Source organism: Nycticebus coucang, chromosome 19, assembly GCF_027406575.1.
Source record: "Nycticebus coucang isolate mNycCou1 chromosome 19, mNycCou1.pri, whole genome shotgun sequence".
In the NCBI taxonomy this organism is placed as follows: domain Eukaryota; kingdom Metazoa; phylum Chordata; class Mammalia; order Primates; family Lorisidae; genus Nycticebus; species Nycticebus coucang.
The window spans coordinates 14,973,040-14,997,890 of record NC_069798.1 but is presented as its reverse complement, the minus strand read 5'-3'; the positions used below and the strand labels follow the sequence as shown (position 1 = coordinate 14,997,890).

Sequence of the window (24,851 nt, the reverse complement as noted above, 5' to 3'; positions counted from 1 at the left end):
GAGGAAAGAATGCTTCTGTGTGCACTCCAAAGAGCCACGATGATGCTTACTACACGCACGAGCTAGCACAGTGACACTGACAAAAATGACCGTGTGGGCCCTGGTAGGAGGGAGCCCTCTGTCCCCCCCTCGAGGGCTTGCCAGGGGGGCTCTGTGGGCAGTTCTGCTTTGTGACATAAATGAAACTCAGCTGAACTGAAAGCCTGAAGAGAAAGCCCATGGTTTACAGGTGCCCCTTCCTACAGGTGGCCAGTGAGAACTAAGAAGCCAGGACGGTCCCCGAGCACTGTAGAGCAATAGTTCTCAGGGGCTGTGGCCACCGGGTTCTTCTCACGCCAGGTGAGACCTTATCTCCTTGCCGTTCCCCTTTCTTAGAAGGGAGAAATAAGCAGCACATTGTACCCCACACTTGCATTAATGTACAGAGCTATGATTTAATAAAAAAAAATTCTTGTTCTAGACAGCTATCAGGTTTATTGTGGGGAATGAGGAATATAATGTGATAGTCACACCCCTGTTACCTTGCCAGCCCAGCTGGAAAACAAGTATCTTTTTATAAAATAATAATCTCCAGCAACAATAAGCATTTATATGGCACTTGGCCATTTCCACATCATCTCTTTGGTTAAGATGGTCTTGGAAGAAAGGTAGTAAGGTTATGACCCTATTTTACAGAGGAAGAAACTGAGGCCCAGAGCAGGTAAACAGCTTTCTGAGGTCACCAGCGCAGCAGGTTAGAGAGCCTGGTTTTGCATCCAATGCTCTTTGTAGTATGTCACTTTGCCTTGGCGATGCAAGACAGGTGGACACACTGACTGCTCAGGGGTAACTGCTCACATTGCTCCAGGACCACACCCTGCCCTTGCAGAAATTCTTAAATGCTGCTGCTTTATTAGAATTACCTGGGGATCTCTGACAAATGGCCATCTGGCTCCTGCCCCCAGACATTCTGATTCGGTCAGCATAGGAGGCAACCTGGGCATCAGGAATTTCAGATGCTCCCCAGGGGATTCTAAGTTGCAGCCACCTTTGGGAATGACTGTCTTTCAGCTTTTGTCTCTGTGATACCCAGTGCTTATTAGTGAAAGCTACCCAGTGCTTATTAGTGAAAGCCACTCTCGGACTGATAGCTGATGTGTGGTATGGCCTGGGCAGAGGCACCATGTCCAGAGGTCGTCTCCTACAACCTAGGCAAGGACAAATACAAGGTGAAGGCAAGATGCTCCTGGACAAAGGTAACCAGGGAAAAAGAGAGAGGGGGAGAGAGTGAGCCTGGTAAGTGGGGAGGAAAGAGAAAAGAAAGCCACCCCAAAAGGGAAGGAAAACAGGGATTCTTGCTCCGTCAGGCCAGCATTCCAGTGTGTGGGCATTCCATGGATGAACTGGCTCCCTTATCCTACCTGTGATATGGAGCTCGATTACTGACAGTTTTTCAAAATAAATACCCAAGACCTTCTGCATCAAGTGTCCATTCTCCTTGGGGGGCCATGGGAGTGCCCTACTCAGAACATCTCCGGAGCCCCTTTTGGAATCAACACCAAAGTTATGCAGAAATAAAGCCAATGACCAACCCTCTGTTCACACCCACAAGCCAATCTACTCTACTGCTCCACCAGTTACCAGGACCATTCTCAGACTTCTTCAAGCAATTTAGGATGGAGGAGAAGAATGCCATCAGCCCACTAACGCGGGGAAATGTCTATAAAACAAAACCTTGAACAAGGCGACAGGGCAAAGAATGCTTGTGGTGGGTGGGAAGTCAGGGGCCCTGACCACAGGCCGGACAGGAGGTGAGCGGTGACAAAAACAGCAGCATCTTTCCTCTCACTCAAGGACTTGTTACAGCTTAGTTCTACGGACTTCCTGCTTCCCCAAAGCCAAACCCAGCAAAAGCATTCCCCAAATTCCTAACTCCCAAACAATTTTCCCCATGTTTCCACTTTGCCAGATGGAGATGTTATTTACGGCTGAAATTAATAAAAAGCAGGGACTATCTTCATGGGGTGAGAAGGCCAAGAGAAATGAAATGAGGAGTATGAAACTAAGGCTGTGTTAAGAGCGCTCCCAGATGGAGAGCCGGCTGCAGGCAGGAGCACAGTCCCCTTCTACTTCGGCATCCTGTCTGCACGGAGTCTGACATGTAAAGATGCCCAAGGAAATATTTACTGAGCAGAGGTAGTCAGGCTCTCTGCTGCCCTGCAGGTATTGGTTTCTATAGACCGCATGGAATGTGGGTGTCTTCCACCGTTTTCATCTGTCTTCCGTCTGCTCTCAGGCTCACGGCTTCCCTGGGGCAGCCCTGCCCTGGCCAGCTGTGTGCCTGCCGTGAAGTGAGCACATCACAACATGGTTGCAGAAAGGAGACTAGCGGCGGACTAAAAGAACCAAACCAGCCCTGCCTCTGCCCACCACCCCTCTTCCTGGTGCTTTCCCCAAGGAAATGAAGCCCTAAAGCAGTGGTTCTCAACCTTCCTAATGCCGTGGCCCTTTAATACAGTTCCATTCCTGTGGGTCACGACTCACAGGCCGAGAACCATTGCCCTAAAGAAAAACATACTTTATGTGCTCATATAAAATCCAACATTCCTCTCCATGAGATAAACCCAATATAAAGACACAGGGGTTCTTAGACCCATGTGCCTGAGCTATGCCTGGGAGCACACGGAAGGGGAAAAGGGCCAGGCAAGGTTCCCCTGAACCCAGGGAAGCCATCTCTTGAGAGTTAATGTGACCTACTCAGGTAACACTTTGCACTGGCTTTCCACTTACATCAGGCTGCTTTCTAAATCGCTAAGGCCACGCTATTGGGTCCACCCTCAACTGCTCCTGGAGACACACACGTCTCACTACAGACCAGCACCCCGCCACAGAACTTCGTGCAAAGACCAAGATACCCTTACCAGCCCTATCCTACACAGTGGCCACATGTGACACTGGAGCGGTTAAAACACGCCCAGCTAACTCAGGAACAGAATTTTTCATCTTACTCAATTTTAGTAAACCTCATGTGGCTAGTGTACCAGACTAAAGCGTCTTCTTCACACACTGTTGACAGGTCATGAGTAAACTCGTGTTTTCACACCCAAATGTTGCCGATCGATCAGGAGTTAACTTGTATTTGCACTTCTATTAGCTACTGCAATTTTTAAAACACAGGGCAACATACAATATTGTAAAAGCATTCTTGATCATGTCACTGGTGTAAAACTTGGTGACATGGGATAGCTTCTGCATAAAAGTGCTGGTCAACAGTGTGCCAATGCTTCCTTGGCAGGACTTTGGCTGCCATTAATTTGGAACTTCCTATGACAAGGTAACAGAGCCATGTGCAGCTAATGGCTTGGGTCTGGTCTCTTAGTTTTTTTCTCCAGAGTGGCCCGGCCACTTTGCTGCCCATGACCTCTGGGCCCTGCAGATGGAGAAGTGTCGCAGGATGACCCTCAGTGGGGAGGCAAGTGACATCCATGGGGTCCGTGATCAAAGGGGACTGATGCCCTGCACCCTATCTGCTCCCAGCCACAATAAAAGTTCACATTCCATAGGTGGCAGAGAGCAGCAGAGCTTTTTGCCTGGAAGGGTCACGGGGGCAGGAGCAACGGTTTCTGGCAGTGCCCACTGAGGAACAATAACCAGCATACGACCCCAAACCTCAGGCATTACAAGAGACCCCAGGCCCTTCTTCACATAATTCTGGTGAGGGGGAGGAAGATACCCAGGGGTAACTGAGTCTGAATTCCCCTTCAGCCTTGTAGAAAGGGGACTAGCAGTGAGTTAAAAGAAGTGAGGTTTTTTGTTTGTTTTTTGAGTCAGAGTCTCACTCTGTCGCCCTGGGTAGAGTGCTTCATAGCTCGCAGCAACCTCAAACTTTTGGGCTTAGACGACCCTTCTGCCTCAGGCTCCTGAGTTCCTGGGACTACAGGTGTCCACCACATTCAGCTAGTTTTTCCTTTTTTTTTTTTTTTTTTTAAGATGGATCACTCTGGCTCAGGCTGTCTTGAACTCATAAGCTTAGGCTCCCACCTCAGCCTCCCAGAGTGCTGGGATAACAAGCGTGAGCCACTGTGCCTGGCTTTTTTTTTTCATTTTTTCTTTTTCTTTTTTATAGTTTTTCTATTATTAGTAGAGATGGGGTCTCGCTCTTGCTCAAGCTGGTCTTGAACTCCTGAGCTCAAGCAATCTACCCACTCTGCCTCCTAGAGTGCTAGGATTACAGGCCTGAGCCCTGGTAGCTGGCATAAATGAGGTATTTCTTGCACACTGAAGCTCCTCATTTCCACTGTATTCACACATCAAAACTTAACTGCTCTGACTGCTCCCTGGCAGCCGAGGGCACCCTTTTCTGTACTTTTTCCTCCCTCAGGTTCTGGGAGAGGTTGTCACTAACTTGGGGGCTGCCATTCTGTGTGTGCGTGGTGGAGTACACAGATGCAGGCTTAGCCACCTGTCCACAGAAAACGAAGCACGTCTCATTCAAGCCATTTCTAACAATGACAGCTTCTTTTCACAGCTTTTGCATTTGTACATATTAAGACTCTCAGGTTCTGAAAATTACATCTTTCACAAGAGGGCTGACAAACATCTCTGGGTTGATTTATTTTTTTCAGCTAAGTGCTCTGATAAATGTCACTGAAACTTCCTGATATTAAGCTGAATCACATGAAATTGCCATTCTTTGGTGGTATCTGACCTACATAAACAGCAACGTCACATCGTACCATCTACTACTGCAGACCAGGTAACTGCTCAGACCCTGTGTGAGTGCCAGGCAAGAACCCAAAGCCTCTGCTCTCCTAACCTTCCAGAAGCCCACAAGACTGGAGTCGCCTGCAGAAAGGAACTGTGAATGGTGTAAAGTCATCCAAAAAGAATCTTTTAAAAAAACGCCAGTGAAAAAGAATTAAGTAGAAGTCTCAGGGGAATAGTCATAAAATCTTCATGTTTTCCTTCTAACATCATTGTTCTGAATTCTCATTAAAATGGTATATAAAAATAGAAATATCTGTTTGGCTCCAATGCCAGCATTAACCCTCCAGCACCAGAAGACAGAGCTGGGGAATGGAGAACTGCAGCTGAAAGTAATTAAAAGCAAACTGAAGTTGGACTTTTCAATTTCTTTGTAAAGCCTAGAAGATTATTGTTTTTCTCAGATACATCTAGAGTTCAAATTAATTTATTTATATTGTATCTCCTTTTAAAAGTGAAACAGAGGCAAGTTCAAATACCATACATGGATATTGTCCAAACTGCATGTATTAGGACTTAACTGCTGTACCAGCTTAGTCAGGTTATAGGAAATGATCTCATTTCTGCAGACACCCTAACTGGACCACTGGCAAGGAACCTCGGACAACACGAGGTTCTGATTCCTTCTGTCCCAGGATGAATAAGTGCAACTTAGACCTGTGTACTTACAAGAGCTGATTTCTCAGTCTAGGCAGGCTTGGTCACTTCTGCAGAGGCTGCAGGCAACAAGCTCACTCTGATTGCAAGTTGGTTTTTTTGTTTTTTAAACAAAGGCTAAGGTTTGGAACTGACCCATGGGGGTGGGGAAAGGGGTAGGGGGAAGTCAAAGGAGGTGGGGGGGGATTAAAACAGGTGATCAAAGTGCATTTGGGGTGACAGCCAAGCAAGGAGAAGAACAACAGTTGGTTCATTTGGCGGGGTATAAACGTATGTTTCACAGGACAGCACTGGAATTTACTTCACACGGCCTTCCTTGAAAGCCCATACCTTCATGGCTGGAAACCCCCTGGACCCCGTCTTAGTTTTGGCTTCCCCAGTATAAGCAGATGTTGGTAGTCGTGGAGTCATCTGATCACAGCAGATGGCCAATCTAGATATCTAGGGGATTACCTAGGTCACTATTAACCATAAAATGGCCAACTCTGGATTTCATTGTTTGTAAAATGCCTTTTAGTTTCCTCTCCTGTGGTTCACCAGGCAGCTGCCCACTGAGCCATAACGCAATGGGAAGGATCTCAATGGGAAAACAGGATTCCCTATTACATAATGAGATGCTCAGGCAAGCCATGGTGCGTCCCTCAAGAGCATGATGAATGGGTATTACTGTGAAAAACATGTCCACGTAAGACTGACATACTTAAGACCTGAGAAGTAGATGGAAAAAGTGTGTGTGATGCAATAAACAAGGTCCCCGGTCTCTCTGCTCCCAAGATGGGGCTGTACCGACTTCGGTCCAGGGTCATTTCTCTGATGGTGCTCTCGGCTTAAGACCTTGGAATGCCAGCCAGGAGCTGTACTGGGCACTTGCTTTTTAAAGGACAACAATAGGTTGAACGCTTTGATGTGTAAATCATTTACAAGCCAATTAAATATTAACAGGATTTCTAGGCCCTTCCCAAAGAATAAAGAGATAAGAGATTTCCTGCACAGAAAGCAAAGCCTGAAAGCTGGATTAGGAAAGGAAATACCCCTCGTGTACTAATTTTAATTAAGAGATTACCCATCCACAAGAACTCCAAGACATAAGCCTTTATCTCAGCTTGAGAAGTCCCATTTGTGACCTCTTCAGACACAGGGCAGCTGCCATCCTGGGTGGGGTCGGCTTGCTTCAGCCGAGCAGAACGTTACACCTCCGGTGTCAGTGAACAAGGCCCACATGACAGGAGGCAAGTTAAATCAAAAGCAGCTTTTAGTCTATGAGTCCTTTGTCTCTCACACTCAGCACTTCATCAATAGCCACTGTCCCCGCCCCACCAGGGGCAACTGGCATACAATGAAGGGGTCTTAATGTAGCTTACACCAAAATCTTTGTCTAAAGGCAGCTCCTATAAACAGCCGGATAATGGCATGATTCATCCATGAGATCATTCCAGAATCGTCTCTGTGTGGGAATACTCTTGGTGTGAGGAAAGAATCACAATTTGTGAAAGTGTAATTTTCCACAACGAACATTTTCTGGGGAAAAGTGGGTGGGGAGGAAGGGGCATTTAGGCTCAAAAGCTCTAAGAATAGAAGATAGTCGCTGTTCCACTGTGTCACAAAATGATCAACACTCAGGAAATGGACTCAAGCGGATGACTTCATCTGAATGCCCCAAATGCCAAAATGCCCACAGAAACACCACGTGGAAGCTGTTGACAACTTAAAAACACACCCCCAGAGACACCTTGCACTCCACTGGAAGCCATGCTCTAGGAAGCTAACCCAGCGAGGCCACTCCACCCAGTGGGGTCACCTGAATGGTCTGTGCCTACATCACAAGAGGTTGTTGCTGGAATCATGTAGTTTGGCTATTTCACATAACCCCCAAACACGACTTAACTATGTTACTTTCTACTTTCTTCTGGTTAGATCCATATAGACAGAAATAACCTACCTGTGTGCCTATTTCAGGAAATCAAGAATATTCAGTTGCTGGTGCCAATTCCCTTAGGCGCAGGGACAATCAGGGGACTAGCCCTTAATACAATGCCTGCAGCCCTCACTCACCAGTGGGCTGTGCTTAGCAGGTTCCTGAGCTGGCAGTCTGAAGCTCAGAACTCAACTGCCATTTATGCAATGTTATAAGTGGAGACGAGCCCATACAAGGCTCTTTCAGCCTATAACGTAACCGAAGCAGCCCAAAAGCAGAAACAAGAGCTTGGGTTATAGGAGCAAAAGGTCAGAGGGTATAAGAGGGCAGAGAAACAGGAGGAAGTGGAATCTCTCTCTTGGTTTCCTGGTTTGGCTGGGGCTGACCCTAAGCAACAGGGTAAAGGTCAAGTTTGCATCATTCCACCTTCTTCTCTGACCCTCCTTTCCTTCGTAGAACTCTGAGATCCTTTCCCCTAAGCTATTCCTGTTTTCTACAATTTGTTCCTTCTCTCGACATCTAAATCCACAAATTCCTTTGCAGCTCCCAGGTTTTCCATGGCTGGTCCCATGCTGGTGGCACAGGAGAACGGGGTAGGGGCTGGAGCGGGGTCTCAGGTCGAGGTGTTAGACAAACTGGTTACTAAGTGGGCTCCACCTATTTAGGAGATTCGAGAAAGTTGCTTGCAACTTGCCTAGTGAGTGGAGGGTCACCAAGCCAAACCGCAAATCCACACTAGAAAAGACAAGGCCGTGACTAATGTGGATAAAAGGCAAAAAGATTCAGGCTGGCCTTGGCAACTGTGAGCTAAGGAAAGAGAAGCTGGTTTAAGGCTGGGACTCTTCCCAGAAAATAGCATGATTTACAAGCTTCATCTGAGAAGGGTGTTTACAGCTATGGGAAGGTTTGATGTTACAGTTACAGTGGAAAAGATGGGCAACATCTGTTCCTCTTCTCTGTAACAGGCTTCTACTAGCTTGTTTTGAAAGGTAGGATTTGGGAAGAAAGATCAAAGCAAAACAACCATCTCCTCACCTTCCAAAGAAGAATATAAGGGGGGAAAAAAAAAAGACTAGAAGGAAGTAGACCAAAATGTTAAGACTTGCTTTGTTTAGGAAGTGAGGCTCAGTAATTTTTATCTTTTATTTTTCAAATTTTCTTTAAGCAGCATGTACAACTGGAAAACAAAAAATCTAACAGAAGCAGATCCGAAGATGAATTCATTGCATTTGTAGGACTGTACTGCTGGCAGACTCATCATGAACCAGATGAGGATGGGCTATGTTGGAGCACATCTAGAAAAAGCAGTAAAATAGCTCTATGACCAGACAATGGGACTGCAGCTAACACTGAATGGGTATCTAGTACTTCCTGGCAGGGTGCTCAGTTTTCATGAGTCAAACAGAACTCTCTGAAGTTGACCTTGTGGTCAATTTTATCTTAACAGAAGAGTGAACCTGAGATCAGCAAGACTAGTTAATTTGCCAGGACTGGTGACTCTGCCTGACCACCAGCTGGTTCCCAGGCCATATTACCTCTACAGCCTCAGATGCCCACTGTTGTGAGGGCAAGGCTGGATGTCAGGTATGTGGTTTTCCCTGTAAGGGATGTAAGGCATGAGGGGAGGTGGATAGTTCTGTGGTTAGCTATTTTATTTATTAGGGTTCTGGGTACACCTGAGTTGAAAGAATGGCTTCTGCAGCTTAAAAATAAAATGGTTGAAACCAACAGATGGCCAAATTTCTTCTATCTCTCAATGCTTCTCATCACTGAGCTCAACTGAACCGACTTGCCTGAATCATCTTCCCCTTTAAGAATGCTTTAAGGAATTAGCACGGAACACCTGAAGAAGTGGAAGGAGATGTGCCTGTATGTCCAGGAAGGGCTTCTGTGTCCTTGGAAGTAATTTTGGTTCACTGAGCTCAGCCCGTAGGCCTGCTGTTATGATCCTTGGTAATGATTAGTGGGGCTCCGGTCTCAATGGCTGATATTTGAAAGAAGCGCAGCCCACAGCCAGTCTTCAATCTGAGCCTGCCAGTATATCCTGCCACTTCCCACCCACATGCACCTATACAGGTGGCTGTGCTGGGCTCGACAGCCAGGGCCCAGCAGTGAGGACTGAGGCAGGGTGTCAGTTCACCCCAGACAGAGCAGCACTCCAGGGAAAGGGCAGAGCTCCTCACTCTCCACAGAACCACGCCTGGGAAAACTACCCTCTTCTTACTCTGGGCTTGATTCAATCCCAATAAGCAAAAGCAGTACACATAAAAGGAAAGTCATGAATTGTTCTGCTCAGAACAGGGCTGTGTTCTTTACATCTGGGTCACATGCTGCTGGTTTGGACAAGTCTAAAGTCTCTTACAGAGACTAGGTAAGCAGGCCAGACACCAAAGGGGCTCAGGCAAAGATTGCAGAGCCAGGTGTGACCTTGGTGAAAGCTCCTGGCATTCTTGGGCTTAACATTCAGGGTGCAAGTGTCCGTGAACGGTTCTGAAGGTGCACAGCGTGTGTGATTTGTTAGCAAAGCCGCATGAGAGCTACACCAGCTGTGCACCCAGTGAGGCCAGGCAGGGCGACCAGCTGTGCACCCAGTGAGAGGGCGTTACCTGGCCAGTGAGGCCAGGCAGGGGACCAGCTGTGCACCCAGTGAGAGGGCGTTACCTGGCCAGCGAGGCCAGGCAGGGGACCAGCTGTGCACCCAGTGAGAGGGCGTTACCTGGCCAGTGAGGTCAGTCAGGGGACCAGCTGTGCACCCAGTGAGAGGGCGTTACCTGGCCAGCGAGGCCAGGCAGGGGAGCAGCTCTGCACCCAGTGAGAGGGTGTTACCTGGCCAGCGAGGCCAGGCAGGGGACCAGCTGTGCACCCAGTGAGAGGGTGTTACCTGGCCAGCGAGGCCAGGCAGGGGACCAGCTGTGCACCCAGTGAGAGGGCGTTACCTGGCCAGTGAGGCCAGGCAGGGGACCAGCTGTGCACCCTGTGAGGGAGAATCACTTGGCCAGTGAGGCTGGGCAGGGGGACCAGCTGGGCTTTGGTCTGAGTCTAGGTGTGGCTTGACACCCTTTCATCATTTAGGCTTAAGATACTTTCACTGTGGGTATGACAGAACCATTTGGAGAAAAGCAGGGCCCTGAGGAGCTCTGCTGGGAGCTGGAGTTGAAGAGAAGAGCTGAGGTCACAGCCTAAAGGGCTCTGTCACTGTTATGTCACAAAGGAGACTTTATTGGGGGGGGGGCTGAGCCTCGAATAAGAAAAAGGACAAGAGTGGAGCCACCAGGAGCACAGTGCTCTGTGTCTGATTTTGGCCCAGTTTTCCTCAATGGTGAAGAAATCACAGATCTGAGCTGCGGTCAGAGGTCACGGGGCTGTTGAGGCACAGCACTGGGCAGGCAGAGCAGGGGCCTCAGGCCCAGAGCACGGGCAGTGGGACAGGTGGTGCTGCCCGCTGTGCACAGCTGAATTGGAGACCCCAAAGTTCAGAAGTCCGTGTGGACATCTATGGGGACTGGTTGGAATCTGTCTTGAGGGCTCCCTGCTGGGCTGAGGCTGGATCAGGGCCTTGAGTTCTCCTTGGTTTGGGTTCTGCGGTGGCCTTCTCAGAACTGGTTTGGGGGCAGGTAGATTCTTTGATGAACTATCGTGGCAGAGACCACAGACTAGCTCATAATACCCAGCAAGGGTTCCCCCGGGGGTCTGGCTCTGAAAAGGAGAAGCCTGGAGGTGGAAGCGAATATCCCTGGGGAGATGAGAACGTCCAGCCAGCTGGGAGCGGGGCCCCATGGCAGTGTTTGCACAGGAGAAAGTGTGGATGGTTCTGTGTGTCTGCTGGTTTCTCTGTCCTGGAGATTCCACGAGTTATCTAAAAGCCACGGCCCCACTCCAACCACCAGAGAGGACCCTGCGCCTGCAACTCAAGACACTGAGAATATACTACCCTGTGCTCCAGTCCTCTATGTCCCTAAGGGCCACCAGGCGTCCATGCTATAGGCAAGACTTTGAATTCCTACAGTCAAGGGACAGAATAAAGGACAGTTATTAGAAGCATCTCATTTTACATTTTAACAGATGATTTCCCAAAGTGTCATGGGCAAGCAAACTGTAAATCAATATCTTATGAGCAGCTAAGAAAGTTCAGTATTTTCCAAAGTACTGCCACAAATCTTGTTGTGAAATGAAGCCATGTCTGCCTCTGTGACCGGTGATTCTCTAACGTGGCTGTTTTGCTCCTTTCTCAAGTTTTCATGCATAGTGCTCAGACATGAGAAAGACCTTTACCGGTCCCTACCTCGCTTCCTGGTGGTGTGAGGGAGAGAGCTGGGCAGTGTGGGAAGATGCTGGGAAGACCCCTGTAGGCAGCAGGTCAGGGCTTGGAGCCAGTAAACCCCAACACCTCCGTGGGCAGCCAATGCACCAATAGCACACAGGCACCTTGAGAGTGTCTAGGTCCCCACTCTGCACATGCCTTGCTAGAGACAACACTCAGAGGGGAAAATGTGTAGATTATTTTTCACTCAAGACTCCATCCAGAGATGCTTGGGGTTTGCCCTGGGAGCATCAATATCTACAGGGTAAACCAGCAACCATTACACCTTCTGAATGCCACCAGCCAGCAGCTCTGCCCCTGGGGTCCCCAGAAGTGGCCTTCGTATGGCACACATATGTCCAACAGCTCCACTGTCACCAGGGTGCACACCAGTCAGCCAGAGCTGCCCATCACTGGTCGTCAGCCAGCCAGACTGGCCCTCAGGGGGTGATCGCGAAGGGAAAACACTGGGCACTCTCAGGCCAGCCTCTGCGGGCTGAGCTGGCCTCCAGCAGTGAACTTCGCACAGCAGAGCTGCAGCCACACTGCCTGCCCTCACCTCCCACCCCGGGGCAGTGTTAGGCCTCTCCCAGCCCCAGCCTCCCCAGGTAAGATGATAATACTGGCATCAACTGTAGGGGGCTGCTGGGAAGATAAACTGCTAACTGATTACATCTGCACAAATATTTGACCACACTCCCAGCTAAGTGGAAATATGCTTTTTCCAAACATCTATACCTATAAACCATAGGCGGGGAGAGCAGTTAGAAGACTGTGGCAGTTTTTAAATAACTAGGCAGCCTCCTTAAAGTAGCAGCTCCAGAGATCACTTTGGGAATGATTCTATTGTCAGTATAGTATAATCCTGGAGGCATGTAAAATAACCCCAAACATTTCCCATTGTTGTCAAGCCCAGGGTAAGTAAAGCCTCTGTCCTTATGGCCCGCACCGGAAAAGAAGGCAACTAATACAATTGTAGTAAAGGACCAGATCTGCATATTTTTGAAAAATTTCAAATTTTTAAAAACTGATTATTCAGGTGTGAGCTCTAGAAGCTGCTGGCCGCTGACAATGGGGAGCGTGAACAGCATGTCTCATTTCTAAGTCCCTTGTTCAACAAGGCTTACCACTTCCGCATCAGCAGCGTTAACAAGAATGAGAACCCCACTGGAGCATGCGGGATCTTTGGAGAGTCTAGTTAAACATCCCCATTTTACAGATGAGGGAACTGGGACTCAGGAGGGCTGAGTGACGGGCCCGTGACAGTCCATGACACTCCAAGGCCTGGTCTCCTAGAACTCACTGTGTCCCCAGCTGTCCTTCTTCCCCTGCACTATGCAGGATTGGATACACTGTGTCAGTAAAGAAAAGGGACCCAGCCTGAACAGTGCTTCACCAAATCTCTCAACAGGGAAGGTCCCGCCCAGGAGTTGACGAACAGCAAACATCGTCATTCTGAGAGGTCAACACTGAGGAAAGAGTGTCCTCCTCCGCGTCTCTCAGGCCTCACACTCTCAAGTCCAGCTGAAGAACCACCTTCTCCGGGGCACGTCCCCAGTCCCTGTCTGAATTCACTGCACACTGCTTAGGACTCACTCACCTGCTTCCCATGTTCATGGTCAGTTTCTTTACTCGCTTTTGTCTGTCTCCCACTGAGAAAGAGGATCCACAAAGCAGGCTCCAGGAGGAAAAGAGACCTTTTCTCTTCCTTCATTGTATCTTCACTGCCTTGGACAGTGCCTGGCACATAGTAGGTGCCCAGAAGACTTGGAGTGACTTTATGCTGCTGTACAGGGGTAGCACCTAAGTGTCTACGCTAGCGGTGTGCCAGGATGGCGAGGTACTTGGAGGGGTAGGGGTGAAGGGACGCTGTAAACAGGCACTATTGCTTTTACTTAAGACTTCAGATTTACTATAAGGTTGGGTGCTGACCAGGATTCATGGGCAGTCTGAATGCTCTCCAGTGCCTCCCCACAGCGCCTCGCTGTCTTCCATGGCTAACGCACCCCTGCTCCCCTAGCAGGACCTGGCATCCACGGGGGCAGAACAAACAACCTAATATATAAACAAATGAATAAATGGACAGTGAAACCTCTCCTAAGATTGGTCTATTTCAGTCAACTGATGTTAGGAACCAAGATCAGTGTTCAAGTTAAAATCAAGAACAAAATTTAAGGGCCGAGGCAGGAGGCAGGGCAAGATGTGGGCAGAAGCCAGAAAACAACTCAGAAAGATCAGATTCCTCTGATAGATGCTTTCCATGTGAGGGAAGTTCAAGTACTCAGCAGATGAACTTGTGAGCTTACTTTCTTATAAAGTTGGAACTGTACATTGACCCCTTCACTGGGGGTGGGGTGGGGGTTGTGTTCTGGAATAATAAGGCACGTGCGGCCTGGTCCACCTGCATAAATCCAACATAGACCCAGGAATAGGAAACTACAGCACCAGCAGGCTGAGGGGGCCAGGATCCTAAGCTCTAGTGCTGCTGGGGACAGGGACTGGGGCGAGCTTCACCCCTTAACGCCTCAGAAGCCAGGCAGGAAGGTAAAATCACATGATCTCTGGAGGCTTTTCCTTTGCTGAAATTCTGTGACTTATATTCTAGTCATCACAGAAATTTTCCACAATGGAAAGACATTCTTTAACACATATAGAACCCAAAGAAGTTTAAAATGTTTATAGGTATAAATTATATTTACTGGTAAAATTTTACTAGAATATTTTTATTTGCACAGTTTCCCAATAATTAGTTTAAAAAAATCCCGTATAATGATCATAAATGGGGTTTTATAAATAGGACGCTTGCTCATTAAAAAAAGAATGCTTCTTACTCTTGCTGCTGTATCACAATATTTTGAATTATGCTCTCAATTTCTTATGGGAAGACTTAAGTAGAATGTGCTGTGGAAACAGGCGTGTTCTTTTCTGTTAGCTTTAATAAAGGATTAAATCATGGTTTTTGTTATAGAAAATGAACCTTTTCTGCACCTTGGTTTCCTCATCTACAAAATTCGGACGGTGGTGGCTTTGAACCTGCCCGTGTCTGGGATATCAAAGGTGACGTCCAGTCATCCTGCATGCTCATTTTGCTTCTCCATCCTGGGCCAACAGACGGAAGAGCCAGATCTGCTGGCAGCCAGGAGGGGCCCCTGGTAGCAGGAAAAGGCCCAGAGAGACAGCTTTTCCTAAGGCTATGCTAGCCAGCATTTCCCTGAGGGGTTTAAAAGTGTGGCCGGCCACACATGTCTACAAGGATGTCCAGTGAAGAAAGTTCGGGAGATCTCTATCTGGGTAATTTAAGAGAAGATGCATTCCTGTTGGCTGTACAGAAAATGCCATCATCTTCAAATTAATGATGTGGGGCAGTAACTTGCCTTCTGCAGTCTATAAAGATGCAAATGGAAGTCCAAAGAAGGTGATTTAGCCACGTAAAAAACTCTGTCTCTCCAAGGTTCTTCATGCTGACTCCCTCCTCTTTTGCTCTCAGAAATATGCGCCCTTGCTCAGCTGACTGTACCTACTCTCTGCCACACCGGGAACCTCAGGTCCACTCACTCCTGGGAAGCAGACACCAGTAAAGCTCCATTTCACAGCAAGGACTCTATGAACAGGGCACTTGTCTGGCCTCTCTGCTAGGATGGGTCATGCAGAAACTTACAGCTAAACAAACTGGGGTTCAAATTCCCATTCTGGCCTGAAGTTGATGTCTAAGACTTTAAGTCCTGAGGATCAGTGATCTTATCTGACAAAATAGAAATAAGCACTTGGGTGCTACAGTGAGGGGACCCTGGAACTTGGGAGTAAGATAGTCTTTTGGGAATGCAACTAATAGGGACACTTCAAAGATAAAAATGCACCCGTAGCTCAGTAAGTAAGGGTGCCAGCCACGTACACCAAAGCAGGCAGGTACGAGTCTGGCCTGGGCCTGCTAAACAACAATGATCACTGCAACCAAAAAATAGCTGGGCATTGCGGCGGGCACCTGTAGTCTAGCTACTTGGGAAGCTGAGGCAAGAGAATTGCTTAGGCCCAGGAATTTGAGGTTGCCGTGAGCTGTGATGCCACAGCACTCTACCGAAGGCGACACAGTAAGACTGTCTCAAAAAAAAGTGGAGAAGCCAAACTGTCTTTAGGAAACAGAATGAGTCCTTGGCCGGGAAGACTCAGCAGTCACCTGACTGGATGGATGTCTTTAGCATTTATTAAAACTTGCAATTAATCATGTGTATCATTTCAATGTGTCTCCCCTGCTAAGCTGTAAATTAGGAGGACAGAAACCCTGTCCCTCCTTTTGTCTTTGTTCTGGGTACCTGGTCCCAGAACTGGCACTCGATAAACACACAGGACATAGCTAAAGAAAGAACGTGCCAATCAGAATGTCAGCCAGGGAAACCCAAAGAAATGAGGTTGGCACCAGTGCCATCCAAGCCAGGTCCAAGAGAAGACCTGTTTGTGGGCCCAGAGCTTTCTACTGAGAATACAGATGCCTGTATGTGCACAGGCTAGTCACACTCAAATATTCTGGGAACTGAGGCCATGACTTGCAGTAAGATGAATGAACTGGCTTCTTAGGGTCACGCATCAGCTCTAGGGGCTGGTACAAGCCAGTTTCCCTAGACAATGAGCCTGCTCTTCCCACAGAGCCAGACCCGGGGCCTCAGCAGGTTGGTCAGGTAAAGCAAGCTTCCCCATAACAGCTCTCCAGGGCAGCCCACTAGCCACCTCTGAGTCAGTATAGGACTTGCTGTTACTTTTTCTAGAGCACCCAATTTGCAAGTTTGTTGTAAGATGATAATAAAGGACAAAGTGTGTGCTCAATAAACAGCACTATCATTATTGCTCTGTAAGTGCATGTCTAATCAGTGACTGAGTCAGGATTCCATGGGTGAAGATGAGCTGTTTTCTGCCCCACCAAGCTGAGAGTGTAGAGTACAGATGAGGACCACAGTGAGATGACTCGAACGGGCTATAAGTCTGACAGCTCTACAGGGGAAAAAGCAGGTCATAGCCAGCAGGCGTGTCCGGGGCAGAGCTCACGGAAATGTGGAAGATGAGCACACAGAACCCAACCAGGGTCCACACTGCCTCCCTCGGGGACACTGGTCACACGTCTGTAGTCTTTGGCTGTCACAGTGACCAGAGGCAACATTCCATGATGCTCTTGACATCCTACACAGTGAACTGTCCTACCCTCGACTCTAGCAGCACCCTGGTGACAGTCACTGGGAACGTGCAGAGGTGACGGGAGGGTGAGAAGTGAGGTGCAGCGGGTGGCCAATGAGCACAGGGTTTAGGCACGGTGATGAGTGGCGGCAGCTCTGCAAGGATGGGCCCCCATACTTACTTTTTCCAAAAGGAGGGGCTTGTTGAACTAGAGAAGGACACGGTCCTCTGGCCTGCAGCCAGTTACACGCATCTGAACCTGGCACCACTTTTTGACTTTGCCACACGCTGGGTGCCAGCTCCAGCTCTCCAGTGTCTGACCCCAAGCCTGAGATCGAGACGCAAGGAGGTGGGATGGTCATGGGGTTTGGTCTGATTCCTTCCTGACCTACCTTCTTTCCGAAAGTTGGCACAGCCCCATGGAGTGCGATGGGTTCCGTAACATTCTTATACATTGGACAAGGTCACAAAATGCACATTTACAAAGAACAGGCAATAGGACAGGGACACGAACAAGGAAGCTTTCTGGCCGAAAAGAAAGCAAAACAGCTTTGTTTCCCTTCAAATTTACAAATACTGAATTTGCAGAGTCAAAGCAAGGCAAAGTTGTTCCAAAGGGAAAGGGTCACACATTACGCACACAGAGGTGACAACCGTGCCCCCAGAGAACCACAAGCATGCATGTATATACATACCCGACTTGGGTACTGTCGCGGTACGGCAGCACTGAAAATATACTACAGAAGGATCTTCTGCCACTGATAAGGACTATTCTAAAAAATGAAAAAAAAAAAAGAACAAACAAACAAACTAAATGCAAAGACTCAAATTAAAAAAAAATCTACAGCAATTAAGCATTCAGGGAATTCAAAGCAGTATCTGCACACTCCCGCCACCTCCTTTGACAGATGGTATTCTGCTCTCTTTGCAAAATGCAACCTCAGCTCAGCAGAAGTAGGCTGCCTCTCCTCATCCAAATATTAACATGGGAGACACCAGCAAGGGTCTCTAATGAGCGTACGTGAAGCCTTTCTCTGGGGAGAGTTGCTGACTGTGAGCTGCACATGCAAGATGGAGCAGATAGGAGCAGAGTCTGGGGTGGCCGGGGCTGGGCAAATGGTCATGCCACATTTAAGCCGCTGATTTCTATTCTACAGTGAACAATGCAAGGGCATTTGCGCCAGAAACTCTGAGCAGGAAAGACACTCTGACGCCATTATGATCGTTAGGGTTTTCATCTGCTGGCAACATGTTAGGTTCTGAGAATAGATTAAGGGAACAATTACATAATCAGTCTTAGCCTCCATTCCTGCTAGAAAGACTCTACTGGAAACAGTTCTACAAGATGCTCTTATGCAATCAAAACCCACTTGAAAAAAACATTTAAAAAAAAATCAAAAACCCTCTGAAGTACTTATCCCGGCATCTGAGAATAACTTTTGCCAAAGGCAATTGCTGATGAAAAAAAAAAAAAAAAGAGGAGAAAGGAGTGGAGAGATTAAAAAACAACATTCTTCTTAGCACAGGTGAATACGCATCGTATGAGGAGCTTATTTATTTTTGTCATTGTTCCCATCAACAATCGTAGTGAGAAGACCAGGGAAAACTCTGCTAGCAAACGTATCAAGGTCTAGGGATTTTAGTCTTATTTTAACAACTACGAAATTAAGTTGCCTACATCTTGGGGATGCAAACTGGGCCTGTGTCCCTGGCTCTTTCTCTCTGGTCTCGGCACTCACAGCATTCCCCTGGTGCTTCACTACTCACCCACACCACGGTACTCCAGTCCCACCTTTTTAAAAAAAATCCTGTTTTATGCCTGACTTTTACCTGCTATTTCTTCAGCCTGTTTATGTCCTGCCCTGGAGCAGCCAGTCAATTCCTATTTATTCTTTAAAATGTAGCTCAGAAGCCCCCTCCAGGGAGCGTCCTCCCACCCCGGCACTGAGTTATGCTGCCTCCATTTCCCGTCACGCTTATAGGAGGCACCGATGTGACCAGTGCTGCTAATCCTTTGCCTCCCTCCTCTTCTAGTGGGGAGTCCAGGGGTTTGGCACATGGTGGCTCCTCCGTAAATGTCCATTCCATGTTCCTGAAATGCAGGCTGGGCCTCAGAGCAGCACCTGGGTGTCCGGCATGTAGGGGGCAGGACTGCAGCCGTCTGTCACTCCATGTGGTTCGTATCTACAGTGACAACACTCCTAGCTTTCAATACCAGTCATCACGTTGGTTGTCCTCAGGCAGCTAACTCTTCTAAGCCTCAGTCTCCTCTTGTGGGACAAAAGAGGGACAAAATGAGCAACTGTCCTACTGGAACGCCACAAGGTAAACAAGTCCATATGGGAGATCCCTCAGAACAGGGACTGGCAGACAATATAAACAGAATAAACACGATCTGCTGTTCCTGCAGACTGGCTTCTTGCGTTCAGGTTCAGTTTTGTTAGGCTAGTTCTTGGATTCAGAACCTTTTCTGACTTCCATGCTGAATCTCCAGGCCTGTTAAGATCTGGAATGCTGTCATGCAGGACAGCGGGGGGACCTCATTACACACAATGCAGGCATGTTGCTCAAGGGAGAGGTTACTCATTAGTACCACAGACCCTGACCCTCTATAAAGCAAGGACACAAGTGTCATGCTCAGAGTGGCCAATCAAATCCTGAAGGGCCAGGATTTCATAAGCCAGGTCCTCTGGAGAGCCCAGCAAGAGAGCTTATAATGTTGCAATCAACGCCTGTGTAAGTCTGCCTAAGTAGACGTAATAGTAGCTAATGCTTACTAAGCATCAGTTACCTGCCAGGCCCTGAATGCTCTAACCAATGGGGCACAACAAGAGAGTGATGTGCTAAAGGTGAGCAGTGGCAGGCAGGGCACAGTAGGGATTGGAACTTGAGTTCTTTATCACCGTCAGTGCTCCCAGGGGCAGGACTGGATACCCACGGATTTCGTGGACATCAAGAAATCAGTCGGCACCTGGGTGGCCTTCCAGCCTGGCCTGCAGGTCACCAGATCTAGTGCTGGGAGGGGCAAGAGGGTGACAACTCTGATATCAGAGTTGGCTCCAGCCAAGGAGGCTCTGTGCTCCTTTCCCGATGGAAGGACAGAGCTTCTCCATGGCCCCGTCGCCACTCCCTGCCATCCACCCGGGAGAAGGCCTGGGACTACTCATTCATTCCTCGGGTCACGTGGTGTGCACGTCTTCTGAAACGCTGAAGAAGGAATGTGTTGAACAAACTCCCCTGGCTTAGCGTGTTTGCATTTTCTTCATTACTCAGTGCTAATGGGTCCTCCCTTCCCAGACACCAAATTTGTTTCGACGTTTTTAATAGAACAAGAAAACAAGAGACTAAATCCAAGTGCAATCCGAGCCTTCTCTCTACCATTTCTGCTGCAGGTGGCTGTTAGTACATGGGCTGTATTGCTGGCTCTGGGTGGTCCTCACCATGAGGTCCAGGAGAGGCTGACAACATGGGTCTCAATCAGAAAAACAAGTTACTCCCCTGTGTAGGTCAGGTTTACCAACTATGAATGTGGACTGCTTCCCAATATTTCTAGCAGGGCTGGTACTGCCCTACTTGGCCAGTCTCAAGCAGGGGAGGGAAAAGGACAGATTAAGGACCACATGTTTGGGGGCCTTCCCTCCCCTGTTCCCATGATCTCAGAGACTCCCACTTCCCGTAGGGGCAGAGGAGGAACCAACAGGAAGAGACTTGCACAGAGGCTCGGCCACAGGTTTGCCGACGGAGCTCTCAGAACAGGTCTGATCTGGAGGGACTGCAGGCCTCGGCCACAGCAGGCGAGCGTCATCACCTGGGGAACGCCAGTATTCTCGGTTTCCTGCTCAGGCAGCACAATACTGACAGCAGGTCCCACGGAGCCAACCACGAAGCCTGGAACCTGGGGGATTCCTATCAATGTGCCGCTTTGCTCTACACAGGCACTGAGAAAACAGCTGTCATAATGGAGATGTCCTGGAAGAAAATCAGATCTGTGTGCTCCTTGGAGCACCTGGTATTTGTGAAAGAATTTTAACTCAGGTGCTGGGAGACAACCAAACCCACTTCCGATAGGCTTTGGAAACTGAACACTTTCGTGTCTTTGCCTCTGATCACGGCTACCTTCTTTTGTGCTGAAACAGCACGCAAAATGCCCAGCTAATTTTCTCCATCTGTGACACAGAACACTTGAAGTCAAGATGACTAGAAAATGTTATGCAAAAAAAATTATGACTTCAATAGAGGAATGAACTCCAGGGAGATGGGTCTTCAAAGAATGAAAGGTCAAACTTCCACACAAACATGTGGCAGAGTGGAGGGTTGGGTGGGGGGAAAGGAAAATGCTCCCCAGGGCTGCAGCCCACGTGGGCAGAGCTGCCTTCGGATACACGATGTGTCCCAAAGCTTCCCGGAAGGGTCTAGGCTGGATCACTGCCTAACCTCCTGCATGCAGCTTCATTCCTGTGCTCGAAGGTAAGTGCTTTGGGGATGAAGGGTCTTGCAGCGTCAGACCACAGTTTCCACAGCCGTAGTTTGCTCATGAGATGCTGCAGTGCTCCTAACAGCCAGAGATACACAAGGACCCCCCACAGCGCCACAGACCGCTCTCATCCAATCTGCCTGCAAGCCCTCAGCACCCGCAATGTCTAACATCTTCTAGGAGCCTTAGTCTTCCCTAATTTTTCCCCAAACTGGCTTCTTGTTGTATTTCCAGATCCCTGGGGCATATCTGCTGGCTGTGAGGTATGATCTCTTCCATGTGCAATATTACAGCAGAGCAGAAATATTCTCTGATGCACATAAAAACAAGCAACCAACTCCAAGGGGCGGACAAGGAGAGTCACATCCGCAACAAGGGAGACTGAGGACAGTGATGCCTGAATGCAGCCCGGGGTGTCTATGGCCCAGGGACCCACATTTGCGGCCAGGCCCATGTGCAGAAATTCTGTAGTTCATTCCCTACATGCCCAGGAAGCAGTTGAGAACACATTTAAAAAATGATGATGCTGTAGGCTGAATTATATCTCCCAAAGGATATGTTGAAACCCTAACCCCCAGGATCTGTGAAAATGGCCTTATTTGGAAATACAGTTGTCTCTCCTTATCTACGAGGGATATGTTCCAACCCCCCACGGAGGTGCCTGAAACCACAGGTAATAGTGAACACTACAGACCGTGTTTTATCCTATATAATCACATTACATAGAGCAAGTAGCACGGACAATGTAGATATGCTGGACCAAGGCCCAATTCCCAGCCCAGGCTGGACAGAGGAATACTAAGAGATTTCACCATGCCACTCACAACAGCTCTCAGTTTAATTTACAAATTGCTCATTTCAGGAATTTTCCGTCTAATGTTTTTGGACTGTGGTTCACCCTGGATAATGGGGGACTACTGCAGAGTCTTTGTAGATATAATCAAGTTAGGATGAGGTCATGTTCAACTAGAGTGAGCCTTAAATCCATGGACTGATGTCCCCGTAAGAACAGAGACTTGGAGATACCTGGACACACACAGAGGGAAGACGACACTCGGCCCGGCACTTCCAGCCTCCGTAACTGTGAGCGAGTCCCTTGTCTTAGCCACCCACTTTGTGGAACCTTGCAGGGCAGCCCTGGCACTCAGTCGCGTCCTCCCAGCCCCACATCACTGGCTCTGTGGGTCCTGGGCATGTTCATGCTGCATTTGCTGTGCTCAAAGTGAAGCCGTGAAGACTCACATCAGGAAACAAAGGAATATTATGAAATCTAGGAAGCCCCTTGTCTTCCCAGCTCTGCTCCAACCCCCGTTCCCACAGGCCCCTTCCTCCTCTTACAATGCCGTATTAAAAGCTGGGAAAGGTGGGGGGTTGACCCCTTTCTCTCTCTTCTGAAGGGCTGGCAATAGCATAATGAGAGCTGAACGAAAACACCGCCACCACTGACAAAATGTTCTTGTTTGCTCTATTTAAAGAAGCGTTAGCCATGGGGGGCATGTTTTTCGTTCTTAGGAACGACTCCCCTCACTGCTGGATGAGCCCCATCTGGGTGTAAGGGCAAAGCAGAGGATCCGTGGGGTTCAGAGAACATTCTTCACACAGCGATCTGTTTGTTCCCTTCTGCCTGCAGTGGGACTGAGACAATGTCCCAGTGTACGATGGTGGGAGGTGGAAGGGACCCAATGGAGGGGCGGGCTCTCTCATAAGGAAGCTGAGGAGGTGCTGGGGCGAGGAGGAGGGTGGGATTCCAACAGGTGAGAACAGGGACTGGAGTCCAGGATGAAGGGAGACACAGACCGACAGGGTGATGGGTAGGGCAGCACAGGGTGTCAGGAATGAGGGGCTCGGGACACAGCTGGCACAAATCATCTGGGAAGATGGCCTGGAGAGCTATGCCAAGTGACTCACCCATACCAGGGAGGCCTCATTACTGGTGGAGGTTCAGTCCTCTCGTGACTTTTACTATGATCACCATCCCCACTGCCACCTGTCCATGACTGCCACATCACAGTGACAGGACAAGCCTCACTGCTTACTAAGGACACACACCAGGTCCCACGATCCAGGGAGTGGCAGATTTCTGAGAAACAAGTTAGATGATTTTTCCCCTCCTCCTCCCTCCTTTTCACAAACATTTTGAGAGCATTCACTCCATGGGACGCTGCACTAGGAGGTGGGGATCCCTGAGGCTGAATGACAGAGAAGAGCTCCCTTCTTCACAAAGCGTCACGCTAGGTGGGAGGAACATAGTGCTGGGTGTGATCAGGCACTCCGGAGAACATCTAGCCTAAGGAGGCAAGGTGGGCTTCCTTGAGGAAGTGACCGCTGAGACCTGAGGGGGAAACAGCAATCAGACCACAGTGAGAAGACAGGCTGGTCGAGGAACTGTGGGCAGGGGAGAAGGATGGGAGGAAAAAGAGCTAAACTCTTCCCGGACCTCCATGTGCCTGACTCGCCGGCACTCCCAGCTCCCTCTGAGAGACACTTGACCCCAATACCCTTGGGACACGCAAAGCCCCAGCTGGTAGTGGGTCCTCTGGCACACCTGCACTTGGCTGGGCACTTACTAAGGGCAGGGTGTGTGTGTTCCAAGTCTGTTTACATCAGTTGTACTTGTTATTTTTTACATTTGCACTTGTTCATTAGAAAGTGCACAAACCGAGGAAATGTAGAAAAGAGAAATCTGTTCCTAAAAAAAAAAATGCTGGATTCTTTAAAAAAAAATATTCAAATAAGGCAAATTACTGAAAAAGCCTACAGTTGAAATAGTTATAGGCGAGATAGCACAAAAGGTTAAGGGGCTGGGCATGGTGGCTCATGCCTGTAACCCCACCACTTTGGAAGACCCAGTGGGGAGGATCATTTGAGGCCAGGAATTTGAGACTAGCCTGAGTGATATAGTGAGACGCTGTCTCTATGAAAAATACAAAAATCAGCCAGGTGTGGTGGTAAGCACCTGTAGTCCCAGCTACTGAGGAGGCTGAGGCAGGAAGATTGTTTGAGCCCAGGAGTCTGAGGTTGCTGTGAGACATGATGACGCCAGTGTACTCTAGCCTGGATGACAGAGCAAGACCCTGTCTGAAAAAACATAAAAAATCAATATGAAAAAGATTAGGAAAAAATGGTAAAAATCCAAAAGAATTTTGTATTTAGATTCTTGGGTCCTTTTCAAGAAGTCCACTCTGGACATCTTAGCAATGAATGGGGATGATGATAAGCAACAAATTCAAGGACACAGATGGACTCTGATCTGCGGACCCATATGCAAAGAAAAGGGTTGGCACCAAGAACGTGGTGGAACGGAGAATCACTAATACACCTTAAGTGAGAACACAACGTTTAAGCTTTGTGTGTGATCTTTGTGGGTATTTCTTCTGGCATTTACTAACCCTTTCCCTTAGCCGAGCAATTATTACACTATAAATAATTCAGCACAGCTGGAGGGTGGCATGTGGAAGGAGGAGAGGCCTCCTGAGCCACGGGAAGGGGTTGGGGTTTGGGAAAGGAAAGGAGCCGTCACTGAGACTTCTCATCACTGGGGACTGCAGCTGGGGCGTGGACAAGATCAGGACAGTGTGGTGAGGAAGGAAGGCAGTCTT

At 48.5% G+C, this 24,851-nt stretch overlaps 1 protein-coding gene across 2 annotated transcripts in view; it reads right to left on the bottom strand.

Moving 5' to 3' along the window:
* Positions 1-24,851, bottom strand: part of CABLES1 (Cdk5 and Abl enzyme substrate 1) — a 108,596-nt gene that overhangs the window by 21,179 nt on the left and 62,566 nt on the right. Inside the window, exon 4 of one of the 2 annotated variants that reach the window (XM_053571680.1) lies at positions 17,474-17,551. The exons of the other annotated variant lie outside the window; for it this stretch is intronic. Coding sequence (XP_053427655.1) covers positions 17,474-17,551 — 78 coding nt within the window. The remainder of the gene's footprint in view (positions 1-17,473; positions 17,552-24,851) is intronic. 2 annotated transcript variants of the gene reach the window in all.